Source organism: Micromonas pusilla (assembly GCF_000151265.4).
Source record: "Micromonas pusilla CCMP1545 genomic scaffold MICPUCscaffold_8, whole genome shotgun sequence".
NCBI lineage: Eukaryota > Viridiplantae > Chlorophyta > Mamiellophyceae > Mamiellales > Mamiellaceae > Micromonas > Micromonas pusilla.
In genome coordinates this window covers 115,859-136,568 of record NW_003315889.1, presented here as the reverse complement: position 1 = coordinate 136,568, position 20,710 = coordinate 115,859, and the positions used below count along the sequence as shown (strand labels likewise).

The window sequence follows — 20,710 nt, the reverse complement described above, 5'->3', positions numbered from 1 at the left end:
TGCGGTCGACTCTGAGGATCCCCGCCAGACGCGGCGGATTACGATGCCGCGGACGTCGCGACGGGGATGCAAGAGTTTCTCATCTGCGTCGAGATGTTCTTCGCCGCGATCGCGCACGCGTACGCGTTCCCCACGAGCGAGTACGAGAAGCGAAGCAGTCACGACGACGACGACGACGACGACGATTCGTATCTCGGTCTCAGAGGAGGACGCGAAAGGTCGTCGTCGACGCCGCGACGCGTGTCCATGTTCGAAAACGTGAAGGACATGTTCGACCTCCGCGACGTCTACTTGGACGTGATCAACTACGGGGAGAGGAACCGCGAGAACGTGTTCGAAGGGCTCAAGGGCGCCGCGGGGATGTTCGTCGGCGGGAGTGGTGGGGGGAGCGGCGGCGGTGGGAAGGCGCATCAGGACGGCGACGTCGAGCTCGAAGAGAAGAAGAAGAAGACGGCGGCGGCGGCCGCCGCAGGCGAGGATTTAGGCGTGAGGGTGCTGCAAGGGTTGCAGAGCATCGACGGAGGACCGAAGAAGAGCGGCGGCGGCGGGGCGGGGCATCCCGGGACGGAGATGAACATCGACACCCTCATCCCCGGCCGTTAGCCCGACGACGCCGGTGCGCGCGCCGCCGGGGGGGCTGCCGCCGCTGGAGCGCGAGGCGAGCTCGAAGTTCCGATAACGACGACGATGACGCGCGACGCGACGCGACCGACGCGATAGAAGAAGAGCAGGTGCGGAATGAATAATAAAACATCTGTCGCTAGAAATATATACGAGAGCCTACAGTACCTACGCGATTCATTCGTCAGTTTATGAAGTCCGTGGGCAACGTCTGGCCGTTCCTCAGGAACGGCGAGAACAGCTGGTCGTACCACAGCGCGAACGGCTGCATCACGACGCCCACGAACAGCTGGCTCGCCATGAAGACCGCGACCTGAAGGTACCCCGGCGCCTTCCCGGTCTCCTTGTCGATGTACCACGGCTCCTCGCCTTTCGCGTACAGCGGCTTCGGGTTGATGAGGTTCACGCCGGCGTTCTTGACGGAGGAGGACGACGGAGTCTTCTTCTTCGGCGGAGACGTCTTCTTATTCTTATTAGGAGACGTCTTCGTCGTCGACGTCTTCTTCGCTCCGAACAGCGCGATCGTCGTCTTCGTCGTCGTCGTCTTCGTCGTCGTCGTCGCGGACGCGACGCGGCGCGGCGCGAGCGCGCGCGCGGACGGCGTCCTCGAGGAGAGGCCGACGCCGACGGAAGAGGTCGTCGCGGCGTGCATCGTGCGCGAGGGAGTGGGGTCGAGGCGCGCGACGCGACGCGATCGTCACGCCATCAAAAAAATCTCGAGACTCACGACGACGACGACGAGATCGTCCGGAATCATATGCCCGGCGCAGTCGGTCGCCGCGCGAACGTCGCGATGCTGAGCGACATCGCGGTCCGCACCGATGGGCGCACGCCCGCGATGATGCGGCAGATGCACATGGAGCGCGACTGCCTCGAGCGCGCGACGGGCAGCGCGCGATGGGAGCAAGGCGCGTCCTCGCCGCCGGCCGCGCCGCGCCAGCCTTCTCGCCGTCGAACGAACGAACGAGTAATCGAATCGTCCGATCGATCCTGACGCTCGCCCTCGCCCTCGTCTCTCGCCGTCTCTCCCCTTCCCCGTCCCCGCAGACCGTTCCGTGGTGTACGCCGCGGTGTACGGCCCGATGGAGATTCGCGCGGGGAAGCAAGACACGGACAAGCTCGTCATCGAGGTCGTCGTCCGCCCGGCGTCCGGCGCGCCGTCCTCCGCGGACAAAGAGCGCGAGGTCACGATCCGACGCGCGCTCGAGCACGTCGTGAAGACGGCCGCGCATCCGCGGTGCGGGATCCGCGTCGTCTTGCAGACCGTCTCGAGCGACGGCGGCATCGACGCGATCCTCCTGAACGCCGCGTGCGCGGCGTTGATCGACGCGTCCGTGGACGTCACGGGCGTGCTGTGCGCGTCGTCGCTCGCGGTGCTTCCCGGCGTCGGCGTCGTCGTCGACCCGACCGAGGACGAGGAAACCGCGGCGACGGCGACCGCGACGATGGCATACAACTTCCGCGGCGAAGGCGTCGGCAACGAGAACGGCGACGGCGGGCTGCTGCCGGCGATGGCGGCGCCCGAGGCGGAGGCGGAGGTGCTGACGACGCTGACGCGGGGGGTCTTCTCGGAGGAGGCGTTTTTGGAGATGACGGTGACGGGGCGCGACGCGGCGGCGGCGGCGTTTACGTTCATGATGGAGGCGCACGATCGTTATCTCGCCGCGCAGGAGGCGCACATGACGACCGGGTTGACGGCGAGGATCGAGGCGCTGGCGTTGGAGCTCGAGAGAGAGCAGAGAGGCGCGGGAGGCGGCGGGGGGGGCAAGGGGGCACGGGGCGGCGGCGGCGGCGGCGAAGGCGGCGGGGGCGAAGGCGGCGGGGGCGAAGGCGGCGGGGGCGAAGGCGGCGGGGGCGAAGGCGGCGGTCGAACGACGTTCGACGGCGGCGAGCAGAAGGAAGTCGAGGCGGCTTGACTCACGTTACGTTAATAACAACTCGCCACGCGTAGTACAACACCCCGTCCGTCTGTCCGTCCGTCGCGACGTACTGTAGTTTGTTCTCGAACTCGCGAGAGACAGACCAGATACCTGTACCAGACGACGTCGGACTCATCACTTGAACACCGCCTGATCGCCGAGCTCCTGCCCCGCGAGTCCCTCCACGCTCACCTTCTTGAAAAAGTCCCCCAACGTGTCCGTGCCGTACGACGGCGTCTTCGACGCGTCGTACACCCACTCGTCCTTCTCCGCGTCGCTCTTCTCGTCGTCCAACACGAGCATGGACTCCGCGGCGTAGTACCGTCCGATCTTGCCAAACTCCGCGGCGTCTCGCATGTTGGAGAAGAACCCCGCGAAGGTATCCAGGACCTTGATCACGCCGTCCATGACCTCGATCGGGACCTTGATAAACTTGGGCTCCATGCCTAAGATCTCGAAGAGCATCGTGCCCTGCTGCAGCGCGCTCATCGCCTCGCCGGGACCGCCGATGGGCAAGATCTTGTTCTCGAGCTTCGGGTCGCGGATGCACTCCGCCATGTACTTCGCGAGGTCGCGTTCCGAGATGGGCTTGCACGACGCCAGCTGTCCGTCGCCGAACATGACGTACGGCCCGCCCTTCTGCACGGACTCCACCTGCCCCGCGAGCGACTTGAAGAACGCGGTCGGGCGCACGATCGAGTGCGAGATCTCCGAGGACGCCGCCGCGAGCTCTTCCTCGAACTTGAGCTTGGCCTTTTGGAACGTCGGGGCGGAGTTCAAAGGCGTCAGACTTGGGAGTTGAAAGGCGTCGAGGTGTGTCGGGATTGTGAGCGAGGGAGCCTGGGCGGAGAGAAATACACGCCGGGAGAGAAAGTCCTTAAGGAACGGCGTTCACCACGCCGACGCGGTCGTACGGGGACCGGTGTGAATACGAACGCGCCTTTTGGAACGTCAGCAACGGCTTCTGGACGCAGATGGCGGAGAGGAGCACGAAGTGCTTCGCGCCCTTCTCGCGCGCGACGTCCAGGACGTTCTTCGTCGCCTGGTAGTCCACGTCCCACGAGTCTTTGATCCCGCCCGTGCGCGACGCGAGGCAGGAGACGACGACGTCGAACGCGCCGTCGGCGTCGCCGAAGGCGTCGCCGCGGATGGACGCGACGTCGCTCACGGAGCCAAACTTCACGGTCGCGTCCGGGAACGTGCGCCGCGCGTCCTCCTTCCCAGACTTGCCGCCGATCCCGGACTTCTCGCGCACGAACGCGGTGACGTCGTAGCCCTGCGCGCACAGCTCGCGGACGACGAACTTGCCGATGTATCCCGTGCCGCCGACGACGAGGACCTTGACGCTCGCGTTATCTTTCGGGAGATCGGCGATCGACGCTCGCGGCGTCGTCGAGACGCGGCGCGCGCGGCGCGCCGGCGCGGTCGAGGACGCGCGGCCGCGGCGGGCGGCGTTCAGCGAGGACGCGGCGGGGGCGACGTGCGCGCGGGCGGACATCGCGGAGGCGGCCATGGGGGGGCGGCGCGCGATCGTCGAGTGCGCGTGCCACTTGGCGTTGGGAGATAAAGATCGAGAGATCTTGGGCCGCGAGACGTCCCGGCTGTGCGCGTACGAGCAAACAGTTCGCTGGCTATCGCGCGCGTGTACTACAACGAAAACTACTCATTCGATCTCCTCGAATCCCAAACGCTTCGTCGTCACGGCTCTCGCAACCCTCGCACGCCCGTGAGCAGCGCGAGCGCTTTGTTCAAGTTATCGATCGCGGTCGGGACGTCCTCGAACCCGAGCGCGCTGACCGCGTACTTGGCGTGCTTCTGCGCGTCCGCGACGTGCGCGGCGGAGACGCCGTCCGCGAACGCCTGCGTCGTCGTCGTCGTCGTCGTCGTCGTCGTCGCGACAGCCGCCGGCGGCGCCGGCGGCGGCGGCCGCGGGCGGCTCGCGGGCGGCGGCGGGCGAGGACCCACCGCGGCGGCGGATGGGGGTGCCGAAGGGGGTGCCGAAGTGGGTGCCGACGGCGGCGGCGGCGGCGGCGCGGAGGGCGTCGTCGTCGTCGCTTCCTCTCCGCCGCCGCCAGCTGTACCGCCGCCGCCGCCGGCTGTGCCGCCGCCGCCCGTCGTCCTCGCGGCGCTCGCGCTCTCGTCCTCCCCCTCTTCCGGCGGCGGCGCCGCGGTCCTCCCCTCTCGGTTCGCCTTCGCGAGCTCCCCCGCGCGCCACGCCGCGTATCGCTGCTTCCCCGCCATCTCGTCGCTGAGCTCGTGCTTCGCGCCGTTGCTCACGTCGAACTGCGGGTCGTCCCGCGCGACGCGACGCGACGAATGAAAGTCGGGGCGGAGTTCGAGGGCGTCGGGTCAGACGGAGTCGAAAGGCGTCGCGGCGGCGCGTCGGGATCGTGAGCGAGGCGCGCGCGGAGAGACGCGCCGGGAAGAAGAGGCCTTAAGGATCGGCGTTCACAACGCGGACGGGGTCGTATGGGGACCAGTGTCGCGGGGCCACAGACAGAACGCGCCTGCCTCAGCGTCTCGATCACGATCGACGCGACGTAAAACAGCTTCGCCGTCTTCGCGTCGCGTCGCCCCCCGCGGTCGAGCTTGTCCGCCTTCGCGAACAGACGCAGCGCGAAGTTCTCGACGTACGCCTCGTCCTCCTCCGCGCCCTGGAGCCCCGCGGAAGGTTTCGTCTTCTCGAGCTGCAGCACGAGGAGCGACAGGAGCTCGCGCATCTCCGGAGTCTTATCAGACGTCCTCATGCCCTCCTCGCACGCGAACATGCGGCAGTAGTACGCCACCTTGGGGTCCGCGCGCTGCAATTCGTCACCGCGCTGGAGGAACGGCAGCAGCGGCTTCGCTTGCTCGCCCATCGCGCGCGTCGGCGGGGGGCGGGAGTGCGGAGGGCGCGGGGGCGATGGTGACTCGAAATCTGGAGCCGCGTCCGCGTCCGACCGAGCTCGACTGACGCTGTGTGCGAAAAAATCATCGGTCAGTTGAAAGGCAAAGCGATCAAATGTTGAAACCAAGCGGTGGGTGAAAAACGATCGCACCTGACTCGCATTCGTTACAGCAGTCCAGCGTAGACGTCTCGTTATTTCTCGTCTCCGCCGCCACTCTCGACGACCGCCCGCGCCGCGCGGCTCCTCTTCCCGAGATGATCACGAGACTGGGCACGAAGGTCGGGACGTGCGACGAGATGCGCCTGCGCAGCGGCCACCGCGTCGGCGTCTCCGGCCCCGCGAACGCGATCCCGACGTCCGCCGCCGAAGCGCGAGCGATGCTCATGCGCGACGCCGTCGTCATGCCCGAGGAGCACGCGCCGGCGTTCCGCGAGGGCCTCGCCGGGCTCCTCGCGCGATGGACCGCGCTCCAGCTCGCGATCCTGAACGAGTGGGGCGGCGCGGAGAGCGCGCAGAAGGGCGACGCGGCGTGCGACGAGCTCGCGGACTGGTTCCTGCGACGGAAGGGGGGCAAATACGCGGAAGACCTCGAGGAGCTCCTGATCGAGATCTTAGGCGCGTTCTATACACTGGTCCCCATACGACCCCGTTCGCGTGGTGAACGCCGATCCTTAAGGACTTTGCCCGGCGTGTCTCTCCGCCCATCCCTTGCGTTCAATCCCCGCCATCGACGCCTTTCAACTCCGCTTCTGACGCCTTTCAACTCCACCCCGACATCGCTTTGTATGGAACGACCCTTAGGCGACGACTTCAACGTCCAGTGCGAGGACGGGAGCCCGCGGGAGGTGGCGAAGGTGGCGTGCGAGATGTACGAGCGCGTCGCGCAGGGGGACTACGCCGTCGCGAGGGAAGTCTGCGCTCGACCGCTGCCGCGCGAGCATCTGGAGCGGTGTAAGCGGATAGAGGAGGACCGACGGTGGACAGCGGGCGCGGCGGCGACGGGCGGCGGCGGCGGCGGCGACGGCGGCGGAAGCGGCGAGGAGATGGAGATGGATGCGGACGATCTCGCGGAGGGGCTGGGCGGGTTTAGCATGCGCGACGAGGGCGCGCGCGCGGCTGCGGCGGAGGCGCGAAGAAAAGCCGCGGAGCCGGACGAAGACGGATGGTGCGTCGTCCCGTCGCGGCGGTAGGAGTCGGCACGGCGCAAGCGCATCGTTTACAAATCCACAGAATCACAGAAGAATGGCATCCTCGTCGCGCGTCGATCGATTCGATCGATTCGATCGACCACGATCGACCGCGATCGATCGATCGATGTCGATCGATGATCGATCGATGTCGATCGATCACCGCAGCGGCTCCTCGACGACCTCGATGATCTCCTCCATGTCCACCTTCGTCTCCACGACGTCCTCGCCGCCGCCCTCTCTCCAGTTCGGATACCTCGCGGTCATGATCTTCCGAATCTTCGCCCTGTGCTCTTCGCTCTCGAGCATCTCCGTCTTCGCCTGCTTCCAGCGCTTCCACTCGTCCATGACCGCGCGCTTCTCCGCGGCGAGGTGCGAGTCTTGCTCGCTTCGGATGCTGTCGTCGAGCTCTTCAAACTTTTTGCTGTACTTTTTCAGATTCTTCGCGATCTCCGCCTCCTTCTCCGGCGGCAGAAGCGACGGCGCGCGCGGACGCCACAGAAACTGGTAGAACCGCTCGCGCCCGTGCTTATACAGCTGTCGACCGTTGAACGTCCACACGTGAAAACCGTTCTCCATCTGATGCACGGACGTCACCGCGGTTGCGACGTATCGCCCAGTCGGGTCCCACTCGACGTCCGTCGCCATGAAGTGCTCCGCGCTCGCCATCGTCTCCATCTCGTCGACGTTGAAGAACTCAAACTGGCCGTTCATCGTCTTCAGGCCCGCGAGGACGATCGTCTTGCCCTGCGGCGACCAGAAGAGGTGGTTCGCGGTCTTGTTCTTCAGCGTGCCGATGAGCTTAACCTTATTGATCGCGGAGGCGTCGTCGATCATGGTGTAAAACGAGACGTTGGGCCTCGCGCCGTCGCCGTGGATGACCGCGAACCGATGGCCCTTGGGCTCCCACGCGAACGCGACGATCTTCTCGTTCTTGTCCGGGAGCTCGAGAACCTCCATGGGGCAATCAGGCTCTTTCACGCGGAACAGCTCGAACCCGCTGTACGTCGACTTTTTCGACTTGGTGTGTCTGTCCACCTTCATCGCGAAGTAATCGCCGCTCTGCTGCCAGAACATCTTGACGTCGGAGACGCTGAAGAGGTTCTTGCTTCGGATCTCCTTCTTGCTCGGGATGGAGATGAGCGCGACGCGCGCGGGCTCGTTCCCGCCGCCGCGCTCGGGCTGAAACACGGAGAGGATCGGATCCGCGGGGGACCAGCAAAAGTCGATCACGCCCTCGAGCTTGATGGACTTCTTCCCGAGCAGCGACATGTCCGGCGCGGAGTACACGGACACCGCGTTGTTCCCCATGCGCGCGAAGAACGCGCCCTCGGGGGACGGGCCCGCCCACTTGAAGACGGGCCACGTGAGCCCGCCTCTGGACCCCGCCGCGTGGACGACGAAATCGCTGATGGGGCCTTGAAAGTTTCGAAGCTTGGCGCCCGAGCGCGTGTCGAAAAAGTTAACCACCACGGAGGTGTCGCCCCCGCCCTCGTGCGTGGACCCGCTCGCGAGGTACCTCTCGCACGGCGAGAACTCGATGAACTGCACGCCGTTGTGCGAAAACTTTTGGTACCGCTGCCACGACGCGCCGCCCCACAGCGCGACGCCCTGCCGATGCACCGTCGCCAAAAAGTTCCCTCTCGGCGACCACTGCGTTGCGTACGTCGGGGTGGAGTTGAAAGGCGTCAAATGGAGTTGAAATGCGTCGAGGTGTGTCGGGATTGAAAGCGAGGGACCCTGGGCGGAGAGATGCGCCGGGAGAGAAAGTCCTTAAGGATCGGCGTTCACCACGCGAGGAACGCGGTCGTATGGGGACCAGTGTGACGCGACTCCTACCTGCACGTACGACTCCGTCCAGAAGCTCCGCTTGTACACCTCCACCGGCTCCTTCTTCTGCGCGTCGTTCCAGTGAATCTCCGTCTCGTCCCCGAAGCGTATCGCGTACTGGTCGCGCCCGCGCGCGTCGAGCATGTAGTCCTGCGTGTTTTCTCGCGCGACGTACGGCTTAGGCTTGGGCTCTTCGTACTGATCCGGCACCGCGTCGTACTTGGCGAAGTCGTCGAACCGCGACACCTTGAACACGTGCGCCTTGTCGAGCTTGTACCCGTCCGTCTGTTGGCGCGCGGCGTCCGCCTCTTGCGAGTTTAAGAACTCCACGAACGCGAAGCCTTTCGTGACGCCGTCCGCGTCCGCGGGCATGTGCAGCCCGCCCTCCGCGACCGTGCCGATCTGAAGGGTAATTGCCCATATGAGCGAATGTCGGGGTGGAGTTCAAAGGCGTCAGAAGCGAGGTTGAAAGGCGTCGAGGGCGGGTGTTGAATGCGAGGCGTGGGCGGAGAGATGCGCCGGGAGATAAAGTCCTTAAGGATCGGCGTTCACCACGCGAACGCGGTCGTATGGGAACCAGTGTGAGGAGAACGCGCCTGACCGAAGATCTTCTTCAGCACCGTCGCGAGCTTCTCGTGCTTCGCCTTCGGAACCTTCGGGAGGTTGTCCACGACGACGACGGACCCGAACCCGGAGTCCATCTTCACCTCCTCGACGTTCACGTCGTCGTCGTCGCTGCGGAAGAGGGGAAGAGGAGGGAGAAATCAAAATCGATCACGTCAGAGAAGATCGATCGAGGGTTCGAGGGCGGGGCGCGCGAACGGCGGCGGGGCGCGCGAAGGCGCCGCCGCGATCGGACGCGGCGAGCGGCGTCGGTCGCGCCGCGTCGGTCGCGCCGCGTCGTCGGTCGGTCGCGCGTCCGGCACGCGCGCGATCGATCCGCGGCGCGACGCGGATCCGATCGCGGACGCGCGAGGGCGACGACGACGAAAGAAAACAAGGAGCGCGCGCGCGGGTCGATCGATCGCCGGGAGGAGATCGCGCGGGATCGCGCGGGGTCTTCTCTCCGCGCACCTGACGACGCCCATGTCGTCCCCGGGCGGGAGCGCGATCTTCGCGACGTCGACCTTGTCCCACTCGACGTAGCCATCCTGCGAGAAGAAGCGCGGCGCGTCAGCGCGATGATTCGAGGCGCGGAGGACGACGACGGCCGAGGAGAGAGGAGAAGAGAGAGGGAGGAAAGAAAGATTTCTCCTCCTCTTCCGCGCGGTAGGGTCGAGCGCGCGGGTGGGGGGGGGGGGGGGAACGCGCCTCGCCCTTGGGAAGGTTGGCGGGAATCGCCTCTAACCCCGCGGCGACCATGTTGCTCGCCAAACGACGACGCGCGGGGGAGGGCGTTCGAACCCTGCGTCCTCGCGCTCCGTGCTCGGCGGAAAGGGCGAGCGCGAGGGGGAGCCGCCGCCGCAAAAACGATGATGAGCAGAGAGAGGGTTTGTTTCCGAGCGCGGTCCGAAACTGTGTGCGATGAACGGTTTCAACATTTGATCGCTTCCCCTTTCAACTGACCGATGAATGTTTTTTTGCGTGGATCGCCCTCATCAGCTCCAGCCGTCCAGCTGGCGCGACGTCGTCGAACCGTCGTCGTCCGTCCTCAGCCACACTCGCTCGCGCGCGCTCCTCGTCGTCCGCGCGCCATGGCCTCCACGGCCGCCATCGCGCCGCTCACCGCGCGCGTCCGCGCCGCCGCCGGCGCGTCCTCTTCGTCGTCCGCGTCCTCCTCCTCCCCGCGCGTCGTCCGCGCGGCGCCGCCGAAACGCGCGTCGTCGCGTCGTCGCGTCCTCCCTCTCCCGTCGTCGTCGTCGTCGTCGTCGTCGTCGCGGATCGCGATCGCGACGCGCGCGTCGTCGTCGGAGATCTCGCTCATCGCGCAGGTCGCGCTGCGCGACGACTACGACCCGGTCGTCTTCCTCTTCTGCGCGAACGCGCTGTTCCTCTCCGTCGTCATCAACGTCGTCAACTACGCGCTCGATCGCGACGACGACGGCAACGTGTCGTGGCCCGAGGGTGGCGCCGAGGTAATCGCGGCGAGGGTCAAGGCGGGGATGATCGACTACTTCGAGACGCCGTTCAAGCAGGGCGGGCTGTTCAAGCCGCCGACGCCGTCGAAAGACCTGGACGCCGCGGTCGAGGAGCTCATCTTAGCGAAGAGCGCGGCGTACGTCGCGCGAGGGACGGACCTCGCGGAGGAGAAAGCCGCGCGGCTGAGGCGCGTTCTATGTCCATCACACACTGGTCCCCATACGACCCCGTCGGCGTGGTGAACGCCGATCCTTAAGGACTTTTGCTGTCGTCTCTCTCCGCCCAGGGTCCCTCGGTTTCAATCCCGACACACCTCGACGCCTTTCAACTCCACCCCTGACGCCTTTCAACTCCACCCCGGCGTGGACCCTCGACCCTCATCATCAGCGCGGCACGGAAAAACGCCGTCGCCGCGGGGTTGTCGCCGACGTCGGCGCTGCTGAGCAGCAACACCGGCCCGGAGACGGAGAGCTTCGCGCCGGACGTCGACCAGGCGCGACCGAGCGGCGGCGGCGACGGCGGTGGGACCAACGCGGGGGCCGATGAGAAGGACGAGTGAGGCGTCGGCAACCCGGCCGGGGACGACGGCGAGGTCGGGGGTGCCGCGAAGAATCCGCGGATTGATTTAAAAACGAGCCGATCGTCGTCGTCGTCGTCGTCGTCGTCGTCGTCGTCGTCGTCGTCGTCGTCGTCGTCGTCGTCGTCGTCGTCGTCGTCGTCGTCGTCGTCGTCGTCGTCGTCGTCGTCGTCGTCGTCGTCGTCGTCGTCGTCGTCGTCGTCGTCGTCGTCGTCGTCGTCGTCGTCGTCGTCCGTTGTCGTCGCCACGGCGAAGTCCGCGAACTTGGAGGAGGACCGCCGGTATGTCAACGTCACCGGGTTCCCGTTCCCGCTCACGCCGCTGTTCTCGCGCGTCACGACCGTAAAAGAGCTCGTCCCCGGCGAGGTGTGGGCGTTCGAGCAAGAGCAAGGCATCGGACTCAACCTGGGCGTCTCCACTAACGTGCGAATGACCGTCGTGAAGCTGCGGAACGGCGATCTGTGGATCCACGATCCGATCGCGCCGACGAGGGAGTGCGTCGAGGCGGTCGAGGCGATCAGAGCGCGGACCGGCGGCGACGTGAAGTACGTCGTGTTGGCGACGACGCAGGCGCGTTCTGTTGTTATCACGCTGGTCCCCATACGACCGCGTCGGCGTGATGAACGCCGTTCCTTCTTAAGGACTTTCTCTCCCGGCGGGCGTTTCTCTCCGCCCACCCCCCCTCGCTTTCGATCCCGACGCGCCTCGACGCCTTTCAACTCAGACTGACGCACCCCTGAACTCCACCCCGACATTCGTCGCTTCGCGCGGACCCTCGGCCCTCAGTACGAGCACAAGGTGTTTTGCGGGCCGTTTTCGCGCAAGTTTCCGCGCGCCGAAGTGTGGATCTCGCCCGGGCAGTTTTCCTTCCCGGTGAACCTCCCGAGCGAGTTTTTCGGCATCTTCCCGACGGGCGAGCTCGCGTCGGACGCGGACGCGACGATGCCGTGGGCGGACGAGATCGAGACGAAGCTGTTAGTCCTTCCGTCGTTGTTTTGGGGTTGTTACACCTACGCGGAGGCGGCGTTTTATCACCGAGACACCGCGTCTGTCCTCGTCACCGACGCGGCGGTGTACGTCGACGACGCGCCCCCGGACGTGATCCCGCGCGACGCTCTCGTGGACCTCGGCGCGGAGGACGGGTTCACGATGAGGCTTCTTCGGTTCGGTGACTACCGAGGCGGGCGGAATCTCCCGGGCGCCGGCGGCGACAGAGACGTCGACGCGGACGGGTGCGTTCTATATCACACTGGTCCCCATACGACCCCGTTCGCGTGGTGAACGCCGATCCTTAAGGACTTCGCCCGTCGTCTCTCTCCGCCCATCCCTTGCGTTCAATCCCCGCCCGCGATGCCTTTCAACTCCATCTGACGCCTTTGAACTCCACCCCGACGCACAGGTGCGTCGAGATCGGGTGGCGGCGGATGGCGCTGTTCTCGCTGTTCATCGCTCCGGACGCGAAGAACATTCTGAACCCGTACGCGTCGTTCGACGGTCTGAAGAACAAGTTCGTCGTGTCCCCGATCGTGTACGCGGTCGTGTTTCAGTTCTTTCGCGGACGCGTCGCCGAGTGGGCGTTCGAAATCGGGGACGAGTGGAAAGACGCGAGACGCGTCGTGTCCGGGCACTTTCCCGTGTGCGAGAGAGACGGCGCGGTCGAGGCGTTCGCGGACGCCTTTCGGTGGGCGAAGACGAAGGAGGAGCCGCCGGAGGAGTACGTCGATCTGGAGGACTTGGACTCGTTGAACGTCGTCGTCGGGATATTACGCGCGATCAAGGCGGTGCCGCCGAAGTGAAGCGAGCGACGCCGCGCGCAGCGAGGAGAGCGACGAAGGGCGGTACCTTATGATATGCATCACGTTGGAACGTTGGAATGAAAGAACGCGAGTAGCTAGCATCGAGGTTTCGTTTCGTTTCGTTCGTTCTCGCGCTCGTCGCGCCGTCATCGACGTCGTCGTCGACGACGACGACGACGTCGTCGTCTATCGTCTCCGCTCTCAGAGCTTCCTCCGTCGTCTTCGTCGTCCGCCGCCGCCGCCACTGCAGAAAACAATGAACGAGCCAACGTCACCAGTCGTCGTCGTCGTCGTCGTCGTCGTCCCCCGTCCCACTCATCGCGCCGTGCTTCCGGTTCCACTCCTCGTGAAAGTCGATGTCCGCCTTCGTGACGCTCGGACGCACCTGCTTCGCCGCGCGCTTGAAGTCGACGAGCTGGATCGGTCGCATCGCGGTCGGGGACAGGACGTCCCCCGCTGCGCCGCCGCCGCCGCCGCCGCCGCCGCCGCCGCCGCCGCCGCTCGCGCTGAACAGTTCCCTGAGCGGCGCGCGCGCAGCCTCCTGCACGAGATGCCGCATGTCGCTCCCGGAGTACCCGTCCGTCTTCTTCGTGATCACGTCCAGATCGCTGTCGGACAGAGAGTGTCGGACGCTCGCGTCCGCGCCGAGGATGTTCTCGACGATCGCGCGCCGCGCGTCCTCGCACGGCAGCGGAATGTACAGCTGCTTCGCCAAGCGTCTTCGCGCGCCGTCGTCGAGCTCCTGCGGGCGGTTCGTCGCGCCGATGAGAAGCAGTCTTCCCTCGTCGCCGCCGAGGCCGTCCATCTGCACTAAAAATTCCGTCTTCATCCGCCGCGAGCTCTCGTGCTCGCCCTCGGATTTACGCGCGCTGAGAAGCGAGTCGATCTCGTCGACGAAGATCACCGCGGGCTCGCACGCGGCGGCGACGGCGAACAGCGCTCGGACCATCTTCTCGCCCTCGCCGATCCACTTCGACGTCAGCGACGACGCGGATATGCTGAAAAACGTCGCGCCGCACTGCGACGCCACCGCGCGGCCGATGAGCGTCTTGCCGGTGCCGGGAGGACCGAAGAGTAAGAGGCCTCTCGGCACCGCGCGCGCGCCGCGAAACAGCTCGGGTTTCATGAGCGGCCACACCGCGAGCTCTTGCACCGCCGCCTTGGCGTGCTTCAACCCGGCGATGTCGTCCCACGCGATCGTCGCGGGGGTTTCCAGAATTTCGGACACGACGCGCTCGACGATGTCCTTGTCCATCTTGAGAAGGCTCTCCGGGATCGGTTCCCCGGCGGGGGATATCCGCGCCATGACCGCGTCGGAAAACGGCGGCGCGTCCGCGTCTCTCTCGTCGCCGTTCGAACCCCCCTTCTGTCTCTGCCCCCCCGCGCCGCCGCCGCCGCCGCCCGAGCCGTTGAGCGCCTTGCGAACGTAGGGCGGCACGAACCCGTTGCCGCCTGTTCCGCCGCCGCCTCCTCCCGCGGACGTTCGCTTCTCGCGCGGCGGCAACCCTTTCCTCGCGTTTTCCGCGTCCAGGCGGTCCCCCGCGCTGACGAAGCTCGCGGCGCCGCCGCCGCCCGCGCGCGCGGCCGCGTCGCGCGCCGCGTCGCGAGCCGCGGCGCGACGCTCGGCCGCCGTCGGCGACTTCATACGCGCGGCGGCGCCCTTGCCTCGCCCGCCGCCTCTCCCGCCTCTCCCGCCTCTCCCGCCGCCGGCGCCAGCTGTGTCGTCGCCGCCTCTTCTCTCTCCTGGTTTGTTCCACGCGAGCGGGTTCGGGTACCGGACTTGGTCCTCGCCGTCGCTCGGGGAGTCGTTCTCCGGGTCTTCCCTGACGACGCGGTTTCGCGCGCTCGCGCCCCAGTCGTGCTTCGGCGCCTTCGCCGTCGCCGTCGGCGGCGGCGGCGGCGGCGGCGCCGCGGCGGGGGGTGCCCAGTTTTTCTCCCAGTCCCTCGTCGTCGTCGTCGTCGTCGTCTCCAACCCTCGCTTCGCGGTCGCGTTCGGCGGCGGCGCGGTCGCGCGCGCGTCGGCGGCGTTCGGCGCCGCCGCCTTCGCGGCCGCGATCGCGGTCGTCTTCATCATCGCGCGGACGCTCGCGAGGTTGCCGTCGCACTCGTCGATGACGCTTCGCAGCACCGCGCGATCCTCCGCGCTGCCGGTCGCGCAGTTGCTCTCGAGCAGCGACTTGAGCTCCGCGAACTTTTCCTCCGCCTCGGCGTACTTCCCCGCGTCCTTCGCGGATTGCTAGTCGAGTCGTCGCGGGGTGGGGTGGACGGCGAGAGAGAGCGCGGGGGGGGGACGTCAGGAGGGACGATCTCGACAGCTGCGCGGCGTTCGACGACGACGACGACGACGCGAGACGAGATCGGACGAGGAGAGAAGACGGGAAGCGAGGAGAAGAGAGAGAGAGAGCGAGCCCGGGACGCACCGCGGCGCCGCCGAGCACCTGCATCCGCGCGATGAGCGCGGCCTCGTCGGTCATCACGACGAGACGACGCGCCGCCCCTCGTCTCGCGCCCCTCGTCTCTGAACTTCAGAGCAGTGAAGAAGACGTCGAGTTTTTCTTTGAAAAAAAAATGCGAACCGCAGGAAAACCGACCTCAGCTATCAGCTGGAAAACCGTTGAAGTTCTGATGATGCGACCGGATGTCTCGCGTCGAAACGTGTCACGCGTTTTGGTGCGGGATGTATCATACGAAGGTGATGACACCATTTGCTCTTCGCGCGCGTCCACCGCGCCGAGATGGACGACCCCGCGCTCGCGTGCGGGACCGCCGCGCCGCCGCGCGCGAACGGCGCGACGCGCGCGAGCGTCGTCGAGCGCGGGTCCTTCGAAGACGTCGGCGCGAGGTGCGACGCCGTCGACGTGCTACGAACGACCTCCCGAACTCTAAGATCCGCCAAAGGTCGCCACCGAACTCTAAGATCCGCCAAAGGTCGCCAGTGGTCTAAGAACGACCATCCCGTCCTCGCTCCCGACCGACGCGCCCCGCCCCTCCCCCTCCTCTCCTCCTCCGCCGTCAGGTACGCCGCGGCGCAGTGGCCCTGCCGGAAGAACGAGGACCGCGTGCACGTCTCCGGCGCGATCCCGGGGCTGTGCGACGCGGTCGTGCAGCTCTACGACTCGCACGGCGGAAAGTACGCGGGTCAGGCGCGTTCTATCCCGTCTCACGCTGGTCCCCATACGACCGCGCCGCGTCGGCGGGGTGAACGCCGTTCCTTGAGACTTTTCTTCCCGGCGCATCTCTCCGCCCAGGGTCCCTCGCTTTCAATCCCGACGCGCCTCGACGCCTTTCGACGCCAACCGACGCCTTTCAACTCCACCCGGACATCGTTCGCTCGCATGGAATCCATGGACCCCCAGTTCTGCGTCGACCAGCTCGTGCCCGCCATCGAGGAGGCCTTCTTCTCCGCGCCGAGCCACACCAGGTTCGCGCGCGACCGCGACGCGCTCCTCGCGCCAGAGTTCCTCGACAAGCACGGGTTCCATCGCGGGTTCGACGACGCCGTCGTCCGCGCGTTCGCGCGCGTGGACGAGGAGGTGAAGGCGGATCATCCCAGCGGCACCACCGCGGCGCTGCTCTTCGCGAAGGCGCGTTCGTTCTCCTCACACTAGTCCCCATACGACCGCGTCCGCGTTGTGAACGCCGTTTCTTAAGGACTTTGCCCGGCGCATCTCTCCTCCCACCCCTTGTGTTCAATCCCCGACCTCGACGCCTTTCAACTCCGCCTGACGCCTTTCAACTCCACCCCGATATCATCGCTTCTCAGAAAAACGCCGACGGGGACGTGTGCGTCAAGATCGCGTGGTGCGGGGACTCCAGGGCAGTCATCGCGCGCGATCACGATCTCGCGCGTATCCTCGACCTGACCAGAGACCACAAGCCCGAGGATGAGTCGGAGCAGCGGCGCATAGAGTCGCACTACCGACGCATCGCGGGCGACGATTCGTACGGACGCTCGCACGCGTACTCGCCGAGCCCGGAGGCGAGTACGCGAGCGGGGACGCGGGGGATGCCCGCGGTGGAGGTGAAGATCGGGCACAGGGATCTGTTCGCGTCGTTCGAAGCGAATAGAGAAGAGAAGGAGGAGACGGACGAGAAATCGAAATCATTTCGACGGCAAGACAGCGCCGGTGAGATCGTCGACGAGCCGCCGACGACGACGACGCGGGCGCGAACGCGCGCGCAAACGCAAACGCGGCGGGCGAGCGCGGTCGAGATCACGGACGTCGTCCTCGCGGAGATGCGCGCGAGCGCGAGCACGCCGTCGCTCGAGGTGATCGAGCGAGAGGGCGAGAGCGAGCGCGGCGCGACGACGCCGAGCGAGACGCCGCGGACGTCGCTCACGACGTTTTTACGGCGCGCGGAGCGATTCCCGGACGAGCTGAACGACGCTTCGCAGGAAGAGGAAGAGGAAGAGGAGGAGGGAGAAGCGCGCGACGTCGCGGCCGCGCTCCCCGCGCACGCGCACCCCGCGTTCGACCGCAGCCGGAGCGGCAAGCACGGCGCGCACGGCGCGGGGACGCAGATGTCCTTCGTGGGGTGTTACGTCGACGCCGCCGGGAAGTCGCTGTCGAGAGAACGCGTCTTCTCGTCCTCCGGGGACTCGCACGGGGTGTCGCGGAGCATCGGCGACCGCGGCGCCGCGCGCGCGTGCGTCTCTGCGCCGGAGATCAACAACGTGCGGATACCGAGCGGGAAGGGCGCGCGGATCGTCGTCGCGTCGGACGGGGTGTGGGATTGCTTCGCGTCGGCGGCGGCGATGAAAAAGGCGCGTTCGTTCTCCTCACACTGGTTCCCATACGACCCCGTCGGCGTGGTGAACGCCGTTTCTTAAGGACTTTTCCCGGCGCGTCTCTCCGCCCATCACCCCTCGGTTTCGATCCCCGCCCGCGACGCCTTTCAACTCCGTCTGACGCCTTTGAACTCCACCCCGACATTCGCGTTGAAAAAGATGGCGAGGACGGCTGACGTCGGCGCGGCGGCGTCGAAGCTGTGCGCCGCGGCGCGTCGACGGCGTGAGTACGGCGGGCTCGCGCCGGACGACATCAGCGTGATAGTGTTGGACGTGGGAGAAAAGCGTAGCGGCGGCGGCGGTGGGTGTTTCGCGTGCCTCCGCGGCGGCGGCGGCGCGGCGGCGGCGCGGTGACAGACATCGCGGCGACGAATCGCGCGCCCGCGTCGAGAGTGCCCGAGCGCGCGGCGCGTGAACCTCATCGAGCCGTCGTCGTCGCGCGCGCGCACGTCGCGCGCGTTCTACTACAGAAAAACAACGCAACGCCCGCCCAGCCGCCGTTTCCTCGCGCGTCCGCCCGCCGCCGCGCGCCGCCGCCGCTCGCTCACGCCTCCGCGGGGTGCCCGCACGGCCGGCACTGATTCCCGATCGCGCCGTCCACCATCAGCGTCGCGTCCAACGCCGTGAACCCCTCGTACACCGCGGTGAAGTGCTTCACCGCGTGCTCCACGTCTTTCGCGCCGCACATCTCGCGGACGCTGTGCATGCTCAGCTGCGCGGCGCCGACGTCCACGGTTCGTATCCCGGTGTTCGTGGACAGCGTCGGGCCGATCGTGGATCCGCACCCGAGGTCGCTGCGAACGACAAACTCTTGCACGGGCAGCCCGGCCCTCTCGCCGATCTCTTTGAACAAGTACGAGCTCACGGCGTCGGTGGCGTACCGCTGGTTCGCGTTGTGCTTCACGACGACGCCCGCGCCGAACTTTGGCTTGTGCCCGGGTTCGTGCTTGTCCGCGTAGTTGGGGTGCACCGCGTGCGCCATATCCGCGGAGACGACGAAGGATTTTCGACGCGCGCGTTCCTCCACGCCTTCTTCACCGGGGCCCGCTGCCATTCCCGCGGAGAGCGACGTCGTGATGCGACGCATCGCGTCCTCGGTCATGGACGACCCCGCGCCCTGCGCGCTGTCGCTGCCGACCTCCTCGTGGTCGTAGTGCACCATCATCCGCACGCCCATCTGAGGGTCGTTCCGTACGAGCGAACGTCGGGGTGGTGTTCAAAGGCGTCAGTTGGCGTTGAAAGGCGTCGAGGGTGGGGATTGAACGCGAGGGACCCTGGGCGGAGAGAGACGACGGGCAAAGTCCTTAAGGATCGGCGTTCACCACGCCAACGCGGTCGTATGGGGACCAGTGTATAGAACGCGCCTCAGTTCGCAGCGACGACGATTTCGCGTCGCCGCTGGCGTCGATCAACGCTCGGAGCGACGCGAAGCACGAGACGAGGTTGTCGAGGCGGCCGGAGAATATGAACTCTTTTCGCGCGCCGCCGATCGCGGACGGCTGGACGTCGCACAGCTGCAGCTCGAAGTCCAGGATGTCGTCCGCGTCGCACTCGAGCTCGTCCGCCAGGAGGTCGAGGAGAACCGGGTGGTGCTTTTCGCCCTTCGCCTTCTTCGCCGCGGGGGAAGATGAATCGTCAACCGTCGCGCCGCCGCCGCCGTGTCCTAACGCCTCCTCGACCGCGCTCGCGATCACCGGCGCCATGTGGCTCTGGAAGTTCACCTTGAACCCCTCGTTCAGGGACCTATTTCATCGCGAACGTCGGGGCGGAGTTCAAAGGCGTCGTCAGTCAGTCGGAGTCGAAAGGCGTCGAGGCGCGTCGGGATTGAAAGCGAGGGACCCTGGGCGGAGATAAATACACGCCGGGAGAGAAAGTCCTTAAGGATCGGCGTTCACCACGCGAACGCGGTCGTATGGGGACCAGTGTGAGGAGGACGCACCGGTCGAGGTGGATCGCGAGCGAAGGGATGCGCATCACGGGTCGGTCCACTTTGACGACCGCGTGCCGCGCGGCGCCGCCCTTCTCGCGCACCAGCACGCGCCCGGCGACGCCCAGGTCGCGATCGAACCACGTGTACCACAGCCCGCCGCCGTAGTTTTGCGTCCGGACCTGAGGGTCGTTCCGCGCGAGGCGAAGCGAAGCGACGTACGTCGGGGTGGAGTCGAAAGGCGTCGTCAGTCAGTCATCAGTCGGAGTCAAAAGGCGTCTCGGTCGGGGATCGAAAGCGAGGGACCCTGGGCGGAGAGATGCGCGCGCCGGGAGAGAAAGTCCTTAAGGAACGGCGGTCATCACGCCAACGCGGTCGTATGGGGACCAGTGTGATAGCAACAGACAGAACGCGCCTGAAGGAAGTCCGCGCTCGTCAACTTCGTCTGCGGCTTCAGCTTGGGGCACGGCGAGTCCGTGTGCGCGCCGATGACGATGAACCCGGAGCCTGGGGCGTACGCGCCGCCGACCGCGAACGCGCACACCGCGGACATATTCCGCGTGAAGAAGTACTTCCCCCCCGGCTCGAGGCTCCACGCGTCGCGCTCGTTGATTTCCTGATGACGACGGCGACGACGACGCGGACGGGACGGGGGAGGGGAGGGGGGAGGTCGCGTCAGGATTTGACATCCAACCGGAGATCCATCCGATCCAATCGTCGTCGTTCGGGGCGACGGGATCCCGCGCGCGTCGATCGAGGGGACGCGCCGTGAACCCGTTCGCTCGGAGGCGCGCGCACGACGCGAGGACGGCGTGGTACGGCGTCCACGCCTCGTTGAGGTACGCCACGCAGTCGACCGCTTCCGCGGGGGGGTCGGGGACGGGCGCCATCTCAGCGATGGCCGATCTGACGTGATGAGAGTTGTTTTGCCGAGCCTCGTCATCGGGGCGAGCCTCTCGATCGATCGCCCCGATGACGCATCCGTGGTCCAACGGTCGGCGCGATCAACAGGCGGTGCAGTACGGTACGCGAAAAAACTACTCCGTGACTGCGCGCGAGTGCGGATCTCGGATAACTTATGATAACTGTATCTGCGG

The 20,710-nt window shown here is 66.6% G+C and overlaps 12 protein-coding genes across 12 annotated transcripts; 6 read left to right on the top strand and 6 right to left on the bottom strand.

The window, feature by feature from the left end:
• Positions 1-66: 66 nt before the first annotated feature.
• MICPUCDRAFT_59884 (uncharacterized protein) lies at positions 67-603 on the top strand (the record flags this gene model as incomplete). Its single annotated transcript, XM_003060514.1, has 1 exon — positions 67-603. The coding sequence occupies one exon, from the start codon at positions 67-69 to the stop codon at positions 601-603; it is 537 nt and encodes a 178-aa protein (XP_003060560.1).
• A 202-nt stretch (positions 604-805) lies between these two features.
• MICPUCDRAFT_59883 (uncharacterized protein) lies at positions 806-1,273 on the bottom strand (the record flags this gene model as incomplete). The annotated part of the gene is made up of 1 exon (XM_003060225.1): positions 806-1,273. The coding sequence occupies one exon, from the start codon at positions 1,271-1,273 to the stop codon at positions 806-808; it is 468 nt and encodes a 155-aa protein (XP_003060271.1).
• A 394-nt stretch (positions 1,274-1,667) lies between these two features.
• MICPUCDRAFT_11332 (uncharacterized protein) lies at positions 1,668-2,078 on the top strand (the record flags this gene model as incomplete). Its single annotated transcript, XM_003060513.1, has 1 exon — positions 1,668-2,078. A coding segment is annotated over one exon (411 nt), but the record flags the coding sequence as incomplete, so codon positions are not given.
• A 597-nt stretch (positions 2,079-2,675) lies between these two features.
• Positions 2,676-4,053, bottom strand: DVR (3,8-divinyl protochlorophyllide a 8-vinyl reductase; the record flags this gene model as incomplete). The annotated part of the gene is made up of 2 exons (XM_003060224.1): positions 2,676-3,293; positions 3,427-4,053. 2 exons carry the CDS (start codon positions 4,051-4,053, stop codon positions 2,676-2,678), a joined length of 1,245 nt encoding a protein of 414 aa, XP_003060270.1.
• Positions 4,054-4,166: 113 nt separating this feature from the next.
• Positions 4,167-5,410, bottom strand: MICPUCDRAFT_37521 (uncharacterized protein). The gene is made up of 3 exons (XM_003060223.1): positions 5,048-5,410; positions 4,595-4,823; positions 4,167-4,426 (listed from the first exon to the last, which is right to left on the bottom strand). Exons 1-3 carry the CDS (start codon positions 5,396-5,398, stop codon positions 4,239-4,241), a joined length of 768 nt encoding a protein of 255 aa, XP_003060269.1. The 5' UTR covers positions 5,399-5,410; the 3' UTR covers positions 4,167-4,238.
• A 272-nt stretch (positions 5,411-5,682) lies between these two features.
• MICPUCDRAFT_59879 (uncharacterized protein) lies at positions 5,683-6,618 on the top strand (the record flags this gene model as incomplete). The annotated part of the gene is made up of 1 exon (XM_003060512.1): positions 5,683-6,618. One exon carries the CDS (start codon positions 5,683-5,685, stop codon positions 6,616-6,618), a length of 936 nt encoding a protein of 311 aa, XP_003060558.1.
• Position 6,619: 1 nt separating this feature from the next.
• On the bottom strand, positions 6,620-9,872 carry MICPUCDRAFT_59878 (uncharacterized protein). The gene is made up of 5 exons (XM_003060222.1): positions 9,805-9,872; positions 9,520-9,596; positions 9,066-9,180; positions 8,455-8,847; positions 6,620-8,268 (listed from the first exon to the last, which is right to left on the bottom strand). The coding sequence occupies exons 1-5, from the start codon at positions 9,805-9,807 to the stop codon at positions 6,775-6,777; spliced, it is 2,082 nt and encodes a 693-aa protein (XP_003060268.1). The 5' UTR covers positions 9,808-9,872; the 3' UTR covers positions 6,620-6,774.
• Positions 9,873-10,139: 267 nt separating this feature from the next.
• On the top strand, positions 10,140-12,897 carry MICPUCDRAFT_59877 (uncharacterized protein; the record flags this gene model as incomplete). Its single annotated transcript, XM_003060511.1, has 4 exons — positions 10,140-10,737; positions 11,085-11,695; positions 11,888-12,333; positions 12,501-12,897. 4 exons carry the CDS (start codon positions 10,140-10,142, stop codon positions 12,895-12,897), a joined length of 2,052 nt encoding a protein of 683 aa, XP_003060557.1.
• Positions 12,898-13,168: 271 nt separating this feature from the next.
• Positions 13,169-14,152, bottom strand: MICPUCDRAFT_18879 (uncharacterized protein; the record flags this gene model as incomplete). The annotated part of the gene is made up of 1 exon (XM_003060221.1): positions 13,169-14,152. The coding sequence occupies one exon, from the start codon at positions 14,150-14,152 to the stop codon at positions 13,169-13,171; it is 984 nt and encodes a 327-aa protein (XP_003060267.1).
• A 1,480-nt stretch (positions 14,153-15,632) lies between these two features.
• MICPUCDRAFT_59875 (uncharacterized protein) lies at positions 15,633-17,728 on the top strand (the record flags this gene model as incomplete). The annotated part of the gene is made up of 2 exons (XM_003060510.1): positions 15,633-16,430; positions 16,661-17,728. 2 exons carry the CDS (start codon positions 15,633-15,635, stop codon positions 17,726-17,728), a joined length of 1,866 nt encoding a protein of 621 aa, XP_003060556.1.
• A 117-nt stretch (positions 17,729-17,845) lies between these two features.
• On the top strand, positions 17,846-18,040 carry MICPUCDRAFT_59874 (uncharacterized protein; the record flags this gene model as incomplete). The annotated part of the gene is made up of 1 exon (XM_003060509.1): positions 17,846-18,040. One exon carries the CDS (start codon positions 17,846-17,848, stop codon positions 18,038-18,040), a length of 195 nt encoding a protein of 64 aa, XP_003060555.1.
• Positions 18,041-18,281: 241 nt separating this feature from the next.
• Positions 18,282-20,226, bottom strand: MICPUCDRAFT_1995 (uncharacterized protein; the record flags this gene model as incomplete). Its single annotated transcript, XM_003060220.1, has 5 exons — positions 18,282-18,863; positions 18,951-18,960; positions 19,067-19,429; positions 19,626-19,795; positions 20,020-20,226. Coding segments are annotated over 5 exons (1,332 nt in total), but the record flags the coding sequence as incomplete, so codon positions are not given.
• Positions 20,227-20,710: the final 484 nt, after the last annotated feature.

Bases quoted from the DNA above. Each gene is read 5' to 3' on its own strand.
- MICPUCDRAFT_37521 (XM_003060223.1), bottom strand. From the start codon at position 5,398: ATGGGCGAGCAAGCGAAGCCGCTGCTGCCGTTCCTCCAGCGCGGTGAC. The intron at 4,824-5,047 runs GCGCGTTCTGTC...GACGACCCGCAG, and splicing joins TGATCGAGACGCTGAGGCAG to TTCGACGTGAGCAACGGCGC. The intron at 4,427-4,594 runs CGACGACGACGA...TCGCGACGACGA, and splicing joins TGGCGGCGGCGGAGAGGAAG to CGACGACGACGACGACGACG.
- MICPUCDRAFT_59878 (XM_003060222.1), bottom strand. The intron at 9,181-9,519 runs GTGCGCGGAGAG...CCTCTTCCGCAG, and splicing joins GACGACATGGGCGTCGTCAG to CGACGACGACGACGTGAACG. The intron at 8,269-8,454 runs GTAGGAGTCGCG...TACGCAACGCAG, and splicing joins GGACGGAGTCGTACGTGCAG to TGGTCGCCGAGAGGGAACTT.